Raw genomic sequence first — 14,209 nt, forward strand, 5'->3', positions numbered from 1 at the left:
CGAGACGGGGGGGAACAAGGGGAAAACAACAGGCGGAGAGCGAGCGGGATGGGGGAAACAAGGGGAAAACAACAGGCGGAGAGCGTGCGGGATGGGGGAGCAAGGGGAAAACAACAGGCGGAGAGCGAGCGGGATGGGGGGAACAAGGGGAAAACAACAGGCGGAGAGCGAGCGGGATGGGGGGAACAAGGGGAAAACAACAGGCGGAGAGCGAGCGGGATGGGGGGAACAAGGGGAAAACAACAGGCGGAGAGCGAATGGGATGGGGGGAACAAGGGGAAAACAACAGGCGGAGAGCGAATGGGATGGGGGGAACAAGGGGAAAACAACAGGCGGAGAGCGAGCGGGATGGGGGAGCAAGGGGAAAACAACAGGCGGAGAGCGAGCGGGATGGGGGAGCAAGGGGAAAACAACAGGCGGAGGGCAAAGGGGATGGGAGCAACATCAGGCGGTGAGCGAAGGGGAGCGGGGAACAAGAACAGGCGGAGGTGGGAACAGGCGGAGAGGGACCGGGGGGTGCGAGCAACAACAGGCGTCGAGGAAACGAGATGGGAGCAACGACAGGCAGCGAGGCAACAGGAACAGGCGGCGGGGGAACAGGAAGAACAACAGGCGGCGAGGGGGGACCCCAAGGGTCCCCTCAAGAGCCCCCAGTGCCCCCCAAGTGTCCCCCAGCCGGTCCCCACTTTGTCCCCGTGTCCCCCAGTTTGTCCCTGTGTCCCCCAACCACCTCCTGGTGCCCCCCGACATGTCCCCAAGTCCCCCCCTCTGTGTCCCCAAGGCCCCTCCCCCGTGTCCCCAACCCCCCCCCGTGTCCCCAAGTCCCCCCCGTGTCCCCAAGCCCCCCCCCGTGTCCCCAAGTCCCCCCCGTGTCCCCAAAGCCCCCCCTTGTCCCCAACCCCCCCTGTCCCGCGGTGTCCCCCGTTGTCCCCACGTACCCACGCTGGGGGACCAGGCCCCATAGGCCGGGGTGGCCCCCTGGTTCCAGGGCGTCATGGCCGGGGACATCCCCCCCATGGGGCTGGGGGCGGAGCCGAAGAACATCCCGGTGGCTGCAAAGGGGGATGGGAGGCGGCGTCAGCGGGCCCAGGCGTCCGGGGAGGCCCCGGGGGGCCCCTCCAGCAACAGCCCCAAGGGGGCCCAGGCGTCCGGGCCACCCCAATGGCCCCAAGGGCTCTAAGGGGGCCCAGGCGTCCGGGCCAGCCCCATTGTGTCCAAGGGGGCCCAGGCGTCTGGGTCACCCCAGCTGCCACCCCAATGGTCCCAAGGGCTCCAAGGGGGCCCAGGCGTCCGGGTCAGCCCCATCCTGTCCAAGGGGGCCCAGGCGTCCGGGCCCCCGCGATGTCCCCAAAGGGGCCCAGGCATCCGGGCCACTCCAGTTGCCACCCCGATGTCCCCAAGGGGGCCCAGGCGTCCGGGCCACCCCAGGAGACCCGAAGGGGCCCAGGCATCCGGGCCAGCCCCCATCTACCCAAAGGGGCCCAGGCATCCGGGCCACTCCAGTTGCCACCCCAATGGTCCCAAGGGGGCCCAGGCGTCCGGGCCAGCCCAGCTGCCACCCCGATGGCTCCACGGGGGCCCAGGCGTCCGGGCCAGCCCCATCCTGTCCAAGGGGGCCCAGGCGTCCGGGCCAGCCCCCATCTGCCCCAAGGGGGCCCAGGCGTCCGGGCCAGCCCAGCTGCCACCCCAACGGCCCCAAGGGGGCCCAGGCATCCAGACCGCCCCATGTGCCACCCCAATGGTCCCAAAGGGGGCCCAGGCGTCCGGGCCAGCCCCCATCTACCCAAGGGGGCCCAGGCGTCCGGGCCGGCCCCCATCCGCCCCAAGGGGGCCCAGGCGTCCGGGCCACCCCAACAGCTCCAAGGGGACCCAGGCATCCGGGCCATCCCAAGTGCCACCACAATGGCCCAAAGGGGGCCCAGGCGTCCGGGCCCCACCGATTCCCCCAAAGGGGGCCCAGGCATCCGGGCCACCCTAGGAGACCCAAAGGGGCCCAGGCGTCCGGGCCGGCCCCCATCTACCCAAGTGGGCCCAGGCGTCCGGGTCCCACCGATGTCCCCAAAGGGGGCCCAGGCGTCCGGGCCACCCCGATGTCCCCAAAGGGGCCCAGGCGTCCGGGCCAGCCCCGTCCTGCCCAAGGGGGCCCAGGCGTCCGGGCCAGCCCCCAGCCGCCCCAGGAGACCCAAAGGGGGCCCAGGCGTCCGGGCCAGCTCCCATCTGCCCCAAGGGGGCCCAAGTGTCTGAGCCCCATCGATGCCCCCAAGGGGGCCCAGGCGTCCGGGCCAGCCCCCATCTGCCCCAAGGGGGCCCAGGTGTCCAGGCCCCACCGATGCCCCCAAGGGGGCCCAGGCGTCCGGGCCACCCCGATGTCCCCAAGGGGCCCTCACCGGCGCCGGCGCCCAGGCCGGGCACGGCGCTGGGGATCTCCATGCCGTGTTTGCACTTCTCGGCGTCGAGCAGCAGGTCGAAGCAGCCGGTGCCGGCGGGCGCCAGCTGCCCCAGCATGATGTTCTCCGAGACGCCCTTCATGGGGTCGCTCTCGCCGTGCGCCGCCGCCTCCATGAGCACGTCCACCTGCGCGGGGGGAGGATGGCACCTGAAAACCAGCCTGGGGGGCCCAAAAACCACCCTGGGGGGCCCAAAAACCAGCCTGGGGGGCCCGAAAACACCCTGGGGGCCCGAAAACCAGCCTGGGGGGACGAAAACCCCATTGGGAGGCCCAAAAACCATCCTGGGAGCCCAAAAACACCCTGGGGGGCCAAAAACCATCCTGGGGGGCCAAAAAAACACCCTGGGGGGCCAAAAAAACACCCTGGGGGGCCAAAAAGCCCCATCGGGAGCCCCAAAAACTACCCTGGGGGGCCCAAAAACCACCCTGGGGGACCGAAAACCTCATTGGGAGGCCCCAAAACACCCTGGGGGGCCCAAAAAACCAGCCTGGGGGGGCCAAAAAACCAACCTGGGGGGCCAAAAAACCCCATCGGGAGGCCCAAAAACCATCCTGGGGGCCCCGAAACACCCCTGGGGGTGCCAAAAAACACCCTGGGGGGCCAAAAACCACCCTGGGGGGACGAAAAACCCCATTGGGAGGCCCAAAAAACAGCCTGGGGACCCCAAAAACCAGCCTGGGGACCCAAAAACCACCCTGGGGGGCCAAAAAGCACCCTGGGGGGCCAAAAAAAACACCCTGGGGGCCCAAAAACCCCATTGGGAGGCCCAAAAACCACCCTGGGGGCCTCAAAAACACCCTGGGGACCCCAAAAACCAACCTGGGGGGCCCAAAAACCACCCTGGGAGCCCAAAAACCCCATCAGGAGGCCCAAAAACCAGTCTGGGGGGCCAAAAAACCATCCTGGAGGGGCCAAAAACAGCCTGGGGGGGGCCAAAAACCAACCTGGGGAGCCAAAAACCACCCTGGGGGGCGAAAAACCACCCTGGGGACCCCAAAAACCATCCAGGGGGGCCCAAAAACCAACCTGGGGGCCCCCAAAACACCCTGGGGGCCCAAAAAAGCACCCTGGGGGTCTCAAAAACCCCCTTGGGAGGCCCGAAAACCACCCTAGGGGCCCAAAAACCCCATCGGGAGGCCCAAAAACCAACCTGGGGGGCCAAAAACCCCATCGGGAGGCCCAAAAAACCACCTTGGGGGCCCCAAAACCACCCTGGGGGGCCAAAAACCACCTTAGGGCCCCAAAAACCCCATCCGGAGGCCCAAAAACGACCCTGGGGCCCCAAAAAACAGCTGGGGGGCCCCCAAAAGCACCCCAGGGGCTCCAAACCCCCCCATCATCTGGTCAAATCACCCCAAAGCCACCCCAACACCCCCAAATCCCACCAGAACACCCCAAATTTCACCCCAGGGCACCCCAAAACCCAACCAGGACACCCCAAGACCCCATGATGTCACCTCGGGTGGCTCAAAGCACCCAAACCTGGTTCTTCCACCCAACAACCCTTCGTTGGCCAAGTCAACCCCCAAAAGACACCCTGACAACCCAAAATCCCACCAGAACACCCCAAATCTGACCCCAGGGACCCCAAAACCCAACCAGGGCACCCCAAGACCCAACCAGGACACCCCAAGACCCAACCAGGGCACCCCAAGACCCCATGATGTCACCTCGGGTGGCTCAGAGCACCCAAATCTGGTTCTTCCACCCAACAACCCTTCGTTGGCCAAGTCAACCCCCAAAAGACACCCTGACACCCCAAAATCCCACCAGAACACCCCAAATCCGACCCCAGGGCACCCCAAAACCCAACCAGGGCACCCCAAGACCCAACCACGATGTCACCTTGGGTCAGAGCACCCAAATCTGGTTCTTCCACCCAAACAACCCTTCATTGGCCAAGTCAACCCCCAAAAGACACCCCAACATCCCCAAATCCCACCAGAACACCCCAAATCCAACCCCAGGGACCCCAAAACTCAACCAAGACACCCCAAGACCCCATGATGCCACCTGGGGTGGCTCAGAGCACCCAAAACTGGTTCTTCCACCCAAACAACCCTTCGTTGGCCAAAACAACCCTTCATTGGCCAAGTCAACCCCCAAAAGACACCCCGACACCACAAATCCCACCAGAACACCCCAAATCTGAACCCAGGGCACCCCAAAACCCAACCAGGGCACCCCAAGACCCCATGATGTCACCTCGGGTGGCTCAGAGCACCCAAACCTGGTTCTTCCACCCAAACAACCCTTCATTGGCCAAGTCAACCCCCAAAAGACACCCCAACATCCCACCAGAACACCCCAAATTTCACCCCAGGGACCCCAAAACCCAACCAGGGCACCCCAAAACCTCATGATGTCACCTTGGGTGGCTCAGAGCACCCAAAGCTGGTTCTTCCACCCAAACAACCCTTCATTGGCCAAGTCAACCCTTCATTGGCCAAGTCAACCCCCCAAAGACACCCCGACACCCCAAATCCGAGCAAAGCGCCCCAAAACGCCTCACCGTCTCCTCGAAGGAGCACTTCATGAGGGGGCCGGTGTCCTGGCGGTTGACGCCGTGGCGGGTGATGGCCATGAGGTGGCCGCGGGACGTCATGGTGTCGCACAGCAGCGCCAGGTGGCGGTAGTTGACGTAGGAGCCGTCGAAGGAGATGACGTGGTAGAGCTCCCGCTCCAGGGCCTTGCGCACCGCCTCGATGCCCAGCACCTGCGGGCGGCACGCCGTGGGCCCAGGCGTCCGGGGACACCCCACGGACACCCCACGTGCACCCATGGACACCCCGGTGCTAACGGGCTGCACCCATGGGTCTTTCATGGAGCTTCTGGGCACCTACCAGGTTCTCATGGGCATCCTGGTGCTCCTGGGGTTCTAGATGTTCCAGCACCCATAGGATCCCCATAAGAAACTATGGGGCCCAGGCGTCCGGGGAGGCCCCATGGACACCCCACATGCACCCATGGACACCCCGGTGCTAACGAGCTGCACCCATGGGTCTTTCATGGAGCTTCTGGGCACCTACCAGGTTCTCATGGGAATCCTAGAACCCCAGGAGCATCAGATGTTCCAGCACCCACAGGATCCCCTAAGGACCTCAGGGGCCCAGGCGTCCGGGGACACCCCATGGACACCCCACATGCACCCATGGACACCCCGGTGCTAACGAGCTGCACCCATGGGTCTTCCACGGAGCTTCTGGGCACCTACCAGGTTCTCATGGGCATCCTGGTGCTCCCGGGGTTCTAGATGTTCTAGCACCCACAGGATCCCCATAAGGAGCTATGGGGCCCAGGCGTCCGGGGACACCCCATGGACACCCCACATGCACCCATGGACACCCCGGTGCTAATGGGCTGCACCCTTGGGTCTTTCATGGAGCTTCTGGGCACCTACCAGGTACTCATGGGCACCCTGATGCTCCTGGGGTTCTAGATGTTCCAGCACCCATAGGATCCCCATAAGGAGCTCTGGGGCCCAGGCGTCCGGGGACGCCCCACGGACACCCCCACGTGCACCCATGGACACCTCGGTGCTAATGGGCTGCACCCATGGGTCTTTCATGGAGCTTCTGGGCACCTACCAGGTTCTCATGGGCACCCTGATGCTCCTGGGGTTCTGGATGTTCTATATAGACCCTATATGGACCCTGATGTTCCCCTGCCTGGGTCACCCAGGCACCCAAAGGATCCTATAGACACCCTAAGAACGCAGGCGTCCTGGCACCCAAAGGAGCCCCATTAAGGTCCCTATGGGCACCCTGAGGTGATGCCTGGCACCCAAAGGATCCCCATTAAGGTCTCTATGGGCACCCTGGGGTCCGTCCTGGCACCCAAAGGACCCCCATTAAGGTCCCTATGGGTACCCTGGTGACACAGTGTCCCAGCACCCAAAGGATCCCCATTAAGGTCCCTATGGGCACCCTGGGGCGCATCCCAGCACCCAGAGGACCCCCATTAAGGTCCCATGAGCACCCCAGGGCGCATCCTGGCACCCAAAGGACCCCCACTAAGGTCCCTATGAGCACCCTGAGTTGATTCCTGACACCCGAAGGATCCCCGTTAAGGTCCCTACGGTCACCCTGGCACCCAAAGGAGCCCCATTAAGGTCCCTACGGGCACCCTGGGGCGCATCCCAGCACCCAAAACCCCCCGGGCACCCCGGGGCGCTCACGGTGAAGATCTCCACGATGTCGTTGGACGTGGTGCGCACGGGGTCCACGTCCTTCTCGCTCAGCACCCGCATGAGGCTCACGCCGTCCGTCTCCAGGATCCACTCCTGGAGCGCCTTGAACTCGCCGTCCTCCGTGATGATGATCTTCTTCTTGTTGTCCGTCTGCGGCAGGTGCATGTACACCTGGAAAAGGGGGGGACGACACCCATGGGTGCTGCTCCGGAGCGCCCGGGGGTGCCCGCGGCGCCTGCAGCAACCGGGACACCAGAAGATCTTCATGGAGATCTCCAGGTGGATCCATGGATCGTGAAGATCCATGGAGATCTCCAGGTGGCCTTCAGGTAGGTATCAAGAGCCTCGAGAGCACCCATGGGTGCTCCCTGGTACCCATGGGTGCTCCCTGGTACCCAAAAGAGCACCCATGGGTGCTCCCTGGACACCTAGGTGTCTATCAGCACTGTCAGGGGTACCTTGGACCTTCAAGACATCCCCATGGGGACCTTCATGGCCATGCTGCATGCGTGTTAGAAGCCTGCACATCCACGCAAGCACCCATGGGTGCTCCCTGGCACCCCCAAGAGCACCCATGGGTGCTCCCTGGACATCCCTGTGTCATCCTATCATGATATATCACACATCATTGGCATCCTAGACCTTCAAGACATCCCCATGGGGACCTTCATGGCCATGCTGTACATGTGTTAGGAGCCTGTGCTCCTTGGCATCCCCAAGAGCACCCATGGGTGCTCCCTGGTACTCACAAGAGCACCCATGGGTGCTCCTTGGACACCCAGGTGTCTATCAGCACTGTCAGGGGTACCTTGGACCTTCAAGACATCCCCATGGGGACCTTCATGGCCATGCTGCATGCGTGTTAGGAGCCTGCACATCCACGCAAGCACCCATGGGTGCTCCCTGGCACCCCCAAGAGCACCCATGGGTGCTCCCTGGACATCCCTGTGTCATCCTATCATGACATATCACATATCATTGGCACCCTAGACCGTCAAGACATCCCCATGGGGACCTTCATGGCCATGATGTACATGTGTTAGGAGCCTGTGCTCCTTGGCATCCCCAAGAGCACCCATGGGTGCTCCCTGGTACCCACAAGGGCACCCATGGGTGCTCCCTGGACACCTAGGTGTCTATCAGCACTGTCAGGGGTACCTTGGACCTTCAAGACATCCCCATGGGGACCTTCATGGCCATGCTGTACGTGTGTTAGGAGCCTGCACACCCACACACGCACCCATGGGTGCTCCCTGGACATCCCTGTGTCATCCTATCATGACATATCACATATCATTGGGCCCCTGGGCCTTCAAGACATCCCCGTGAAGACCTTCGTGGTCATGTTGGACACGTGTTAGGAGCCCAGACCCCCGCAGAAGCACCCATGGGTGCTCCTTGGGACCCACATGAGCACCCATGGGTTCTTATTGGAGACCCACAACCTTCATTGGGTCCCTGGACCTTCAAGACATCCCTGCGAAGACCTTCGTGGTGACATTGAACACACGTTAGGAGCCTGGACCCCCACAGGAGCACCCATGGGTGCTCACTGGGAACCACATGAGCACCCATGGGTGCTCATTGGACACCCACAACCTTCATTGACACCCTGGACCTTCAAGACATCCCTGTGAAGACCTTCATGGTCACGTTGACCATGTGTTAGGAGCCCGGACCCCCACAGGAGCACCCATGGGTGCTCACCCGGCGCCACCAGGGGTGTCGCGGAGGTGCCGGCGCGCCGCGGCACCCAAGGGTGCTGCCCACCTTGCTGATCTGCTCGATGCCCTGCAGCGTCATGTCCGTGAGCATGTTGGACTCGATGCAGCGCAGGAAGACGTCGTCGTCCATCTTGTCCACCACCTCCTCCTCCTGGGGACGCCGCGGGTGACACGCTGGCCCTGTCCCCAGCCCGGGGACCCCACGGGTGGCACCCGTCCCCCACCCAGCCCCTGAGGTGACACCAGCCTCCTGCCACCAGCCCTAGGGTGACGCTGGCCCTTGTCCCCTCTTTTGGGGCTCTTGTCCCATCCCCACTGTCCCCTTGGGGACATCAAGGGTGACACCAACCATGTCACCTATGGAGACCCCCAGGGTGACATCAGGGGACCCCAAGGGTGACACTAGCCCTGTCACAGAGAGCAACAGGTCCCATCCCTCAACTCCTGAGGAACCCTGGGGGTCACAGGGTGCTGTCACCAAGCCCAGCGGGTGACAGCGGGTGACAGGGACCCAACGGGTGACACGGGGGCGCCCACCTCCTGCATCTTGTTCTCGTCGCTGTTCATGATGCGGATCCGCAGCACCAGCTTCTCCGCGTTGTCGTCGTTGAAGATGCAGTTCAGGTCGTCCCCGAAGCCTGGGAAGGGGACACGGTGGCTCAGAGCGGGGTCCCCTTCATGTCCCCGTGGGCACCCAAAGCCTGAGACCCCTTGAAGCCCCCTGAGATCCCCCAAAGCCCCCTGAGATCCCTTAACCCATCCTGAAACCCTTCAAGTCCCCTTTAGATCCCTCAAACCCCCCTGAGATGCCTCAGATGCCCCATAGACTCCACAACCCCCCTTAGACCCCTCAACCTTGCCAAGATCCCTCAAATACCCCCCCTTAGATCCCTCAACCCATCCCGTAGATCCCTCAACCCCATAAACCCCTCAACCCACTCCGAGATCCCTCAAATCCCCCCTTAGATCCCTCAAAACCCTCTGAGATCCCCCAACCCTGCTGTGAGACCCCTCAATCCCCCTTAGATCCCTCAAATTCCTGCTTAGATCCCTCAAACCCCCTTGGGATCTCTCAAAACCCTGAGATCCTTTGACCTCTTAGATCTCTCAATGCCCTCTGAGATCCCTCAAACCCCATAGATCCCTCAACCCAAGATCCCTCAACACCCCATAGATCCTCCAACACCCTCTGAGACCCCTCAACCCCCCATAGAGCCCTCAACATTCCATAGATCCCTCAACACCCCATAGATACCTCAAATCCCCCCAGAGATCCCACAAATCTCCTCTTAGATCCCTCAACTCCCCCCTTAGACCCCTCGACCCTCCACAGATTCCTCAAATCCCCCCTTAGACTCCTCAACCCCCTGTAGATTCCTCAAATCCCCCCTTAGACTCCTCAACCGTCGCCTTAGACCCCTCAACCCTCCACAGATCCCTCCAATCCCCCCTTAGACCCCACAAATCCCCCTTAGACCTCTCCAATCCCCCCTTAGATCCCTCAACCGCCACCTTAGATCCCTCAAATCCCCCCTTAGACCCCTCAACCCTCCACAGATCCCCCAAATCCCCCTGTAGATCCCTCAAATCCCCACCTTGGATCCCTCCAATCCCCCTTAGACTCCTCCAATCCCCCCTCAGACCCCTCAAATCCCCCCTTAGATCCCTCAACCCTCCACAGATCCCTCCAATCCCCCCAGAGATCCCTCAACCCTCCACAGATCCCTCAAATCCTCCCTTAGATCCCTCAACACCCTCTGAGACCCCTCAACCCTCCACAGATCCCTCACATCCCACCTTAGACACCTCAACCCCCTGTAGATCCCTCAAATCCCCCCTTAGATCCCTCAACCCTTCACAGATCCCTCAAAGCCCCCCTTAGACCCCTCAAAGCCCCCCTTAGATCCCTCAACCCCCTTTAGATCCCTCAAATCCACCCTTAGACCCCTCCAATCCCCCCTTAGATTCCTCAACTCTCTATAGATCTCTCAAATCCCCACTTAGACCCCTCAATCCCCCCTTAGATCCCTCAACCTTCTATAGATCTCTCAAATCCCCCCTTAGATCCCTCCAATCCCCCCTTAGACCCCTCAACCCCCTTTAGACCCCTCAAATCCCCCCTTAGACCTTTCAAATCCCCCTTTAGACCCCTCAACCCTACGAAGACCCCTCCAATCCCCCCCTAGACCCCTCAACCCCCTGTAGCCCCATGCCCGCCCCGTCCCCGCTCGGTCCCCACCGGCGTTGATCTTCTCGGCGATCTGCTCCATGGTGAGCTTGCGGTCCGTCATGTGCTTGCGGTCGAGCTCCACGCGCAGCAGCCAGGGCGAGATGCGGCTCACGTCGAAGTCGGGCATCTCGTAGTAGACGTTGACCCACTCCTGGTCCTCGGCCACCACGGTGCTCTGCGGGTTGGGGTCGTAGTAGATGGCCGTGTTGGCCGTCACCTTGCGCAGCGTCGTGTGCTCCAGGCGGCACAGGATGTCCTGGAGGGAGAGGGGACGTTGGGTTGGGGACACGGTGGGGTGGCTCGGGGACACGGGGACATCCCGGGGCCTTGGGGACACACGGGGGACACTGGGACAATGTGTAGGCTTGGGGACACAGAAAGGACACTGGGACATCCCGGGGCCTTGGGGACACACGGGGAACACTGGGACAACGTGTAGGCTTGGGGACACAGAGGGGACACTGGGACATCTCATGGCCACTGGGACACAAAAGGGACATTGGAACACCCTGCAGCCCCGGGGACACACAGGGGACACAGGGGGGTGGCTTGGGGACACTGGGACATCCCGGGGCCTTGTGGACACACGGGGGACACTGGGACAACGTGTAGGCTTGGGGACACAGAGGGGACACTGGGACATCCCGGGGCCTTGGGGACACACGGGGGACACTGGGACAACGTGTAGGCTTGGGGACACAGAGAGGACACTGGGACATCTCGTGGCCTTGGGGACACATAGGGGACACTAGGACAACGTGTAGTCCTGGGGACACTGGGACATCTCATGGCCCCTGGGACACCTTGTGGCCCTGGGGACACATAGGGGACACTGGGACAACATGTAGGACTGGGGACACAGAGGGGACATCTCATGGCCATGGGGACACCTTGTGGCCCTGGGGACACATAGGGGACACTGGGACAACATGTAGGCCTGGGGACACAGAGGGGACACTGGGACATTTCATGGCCACTGGGACACAAAAGGGACATTGGAACACCCTGCAGCCCCGGGGACACACAGGGGACACAGGGGGGTGGCTTGGGGACACTGGGACATCCCGGGGCCTTGTGGACACACGGGGGACACTGGGACAACGTGTAGGCTTGGGGACACAGAGGGGACACAGGGACATCTCGTGGCCTTGGGGACACATAGGGGACACTAGGACAACGTGTAGTCCTGGGGACACTGGGACATCTCATGGCCCCTGGGACACCTTGTGGCCCTGGGGACACACGGGGGACACTGGGACAACGTGTAGGCCTGGGGACACAGAGGGGACACTGGGACATCTCATGGCCATGGGGACACTTTGTGGCCCTGGGGACACATAGGGGACAACGTGTAGGCCTGGGGACACAAAGGGGACACTGGGACATCTCATGACCACTGGGGACACACAGGGAACACCCCATGGCCGTGGGGACACTGGGACATCTCATGGTCACTGGGGACACAGAGGGGACAGTGGGACAACGTGTAGATGTGGGGACACACAGGGGACACCCTGTGGCCATGGGGACACACAGGAGACCCACTGGGTCACCCGGCAGCCTTGGGGCCATCCCATGGCCACGGGGCCACAGAGGGGCCACCCCACGGCCACGGGGACATCCCACGAGCATCAAGACCCCCTTGGGCCACCCGAGGGCCGTAGAGGGGACACAGAGGGGACAAGGGGCCACCTTGGCGCGCTCGGCGTCGCGCGCGCTCTGGCCCAGCAGGAACACGGTGAGCGACGGCGTCTTGGGCTTCTTGGAGATGTTGATGAGCTCCTTGAGGCGGGGGACGCCCAGGGTGACGTTCTTGGCCGACACGCCGGCGTAGTGGAAGGTGTTGAGGGTCATCTGGGTGGCCGGCTCGCCCAGCGACTGCGCCGCCAGGGCGCCCACCATCTCGCCGGGGTGGGCCTGGGGGACAAGGGGACAGCGTCAACATGGGGCCCGTGGTGGCCCCTGGGCCTGCAGATGTCCCCAGAGCACCCCAGGTCGCTAGTGTCATCCCCCCCGTCCAGCATCGGGTGTCGGAAGGTGGCCCTGGTTGAACCCGGACTCAACTGGAGGCACCTCTGGGTCTCCAATGTGCCCCACGCATGATGGGGTTGGTGGAACTTGGCCTTGACCTCAACCAGGAGGCAGGTGGAGGCTCCTCCAGATCCCAATATCTGCCCTACACATGATGCCCTGATTGAACTTGGCCTCCACCTCAAGCAGGAGGCAGTTGGAGGCTCCTCCAGACCCTGATATCTGCCCTACACATGATGTCCTGATTGAACTTGGCCTCCACCTCAAGCAGGAGGCAGTTGGAGGCTCCTCCAGACCCCAATATCTGCCCTACATATGATGACCTGGTTGAACTTGACCTCCACCTCAACCAGGAGGCAGGTGGAGGCTCCTCCAGACCCCGATATCTGCCCTACACATGATGCCCTGGTTGAACTTGACCTCCACCTCAACCAGGAGGCAGTTGGAGGCTCCTCCAGACCCCAACATCTGCCCTACACATGATGCCCTGGTTGAACTTGGACTCCACCTCAACCAGGAGGCAGTTGGAGGCTCCTCCAGACCCCAATATCTGCCCTACACATGATGACCTGGTTGAACTTGACCTCCACCTCAACCAGGAGGCAGGTGGAGGCTCCTCCAGACCCCGACATCTGCCCTACACATTATGCCCTGATTGAACTTGGCCTTGACCTCAACCAGGAGGCAGTTGGAGGCTCCTCCAGACCCTGATATCTGCCCTACACATTATGCCCTGATTGAACTTGGCCTTCACCTCAACCAGGAGGCAGTTGGAGGCTCCTCCAGACCCCAAAATCCACATCTCTAGACCCCCAGATGTGCCCCACATGATGGCCTCAATGAACTTGACCTCAACCTCAACCAGGCTCCTCCAGACCCCAAAATCCACATTTCTAGAACCCCAGATGTGCCCCACATGATGGCCTCATTGAACTTGACCTCAACCTCAACCAGGCCCCTCCAGACCCCAATATCCGCCCCGCCGGCCTCCCCGACGCGCCCCACGCACGATGGCCTGGTTGAACTTGGACTCCATCTTCCCTAAGATCCAACCAGAGGCCCCTCTGATCTCCAGATGTGCCCCACAAATGATGGGGTTGGTTGAACCTGGACTCAACCTCAACCTGGGGCCATTTGATGCCTCCTCCAGACCCCAATATCTGCCCTACACACGATGCCCTGGTTGAACTTGACCTCATTCTCAACCAGGAGGCAGTTGGAGGCTCCTCCAGACCCCAATATCTGCCCTACACATGATGCCCTGGTTGAACTTGACCTCCACCTCAACCAGGAGGCAGTTGGAGGCTCCTCCAGACCCCAATATCTGCCCTACATATGATGACCTGATTGAACTACTTGACCCTCAATCTCAACCAGGAGGCAGTTGGAGGCTCCTCCAGATCCCCATATCTGCCCTACACACGATGCCCTGGTTGAACTTGGCCTTGACCTCAACCAGGAGGCAGTTGGAGGCTCCTCCAGACCCCAAAATCCACATCTCTAGACCCCCAGATGTGCCCCACATGATGGCCTCATTGAACTTGACCTCAACCTCAACCAGGCCCCTCCAGACCCCAAAATCCAC

At 62.1% G+C, this 14,209-nt stretch overlaps 1 protein-coding gene across 1 annotated transcript in view; it reads right to left on the minus strand.

The window, feature by feature from the left end:
• LOC104566349 (RNA polymerase II subunit A) overlaps positions 1 to 14,209 on the minus strand; it is a 56,939-nt gene that overhangs the window by 1,669 nt on the left and 41,061 nt on the right. Inside the window, 8 exon segments of the mRNA XM_088537609.1 lie at positions 939 to 1,052; positions 2,388 to 2,574; positions 4,963 to 5,166; positions 6,628 to 6,810; positions 8,410 to 8,514; positions 8,901 to 9,001; positions 10,603 to 10,849; positions 12,286 to 12,510. Coding sequence (XP_088393735.1) covers positions 939 to 1,052; positions 2,388 to 2,574; positions 4,963 to 5,166; positions 6,628 to 6,810; positions 8,410 to 8,514; positions 8,901 to 9,001; positions 10,603 to 10,849; positions 12,286 to 12,510 — 1,366 coding nt within the window.

Source organism: Tinamus guttatus, unplaced genomic scaffold, assembly GCF_059628265.1.
Source record: "Tinamus guttatus ecotype Peru unplaced genomic scaffold, ASM5962826v1 Tinamus_guttatus_pri_ptg000825l, whole genome shotgun sequence".
Classification (NCBI taxonomy): Eukaryota; Metazoa; Chordata; class Aves; order Tinamiformes; family Tinamidae; genus Tinamus; species Tinamus guttatus.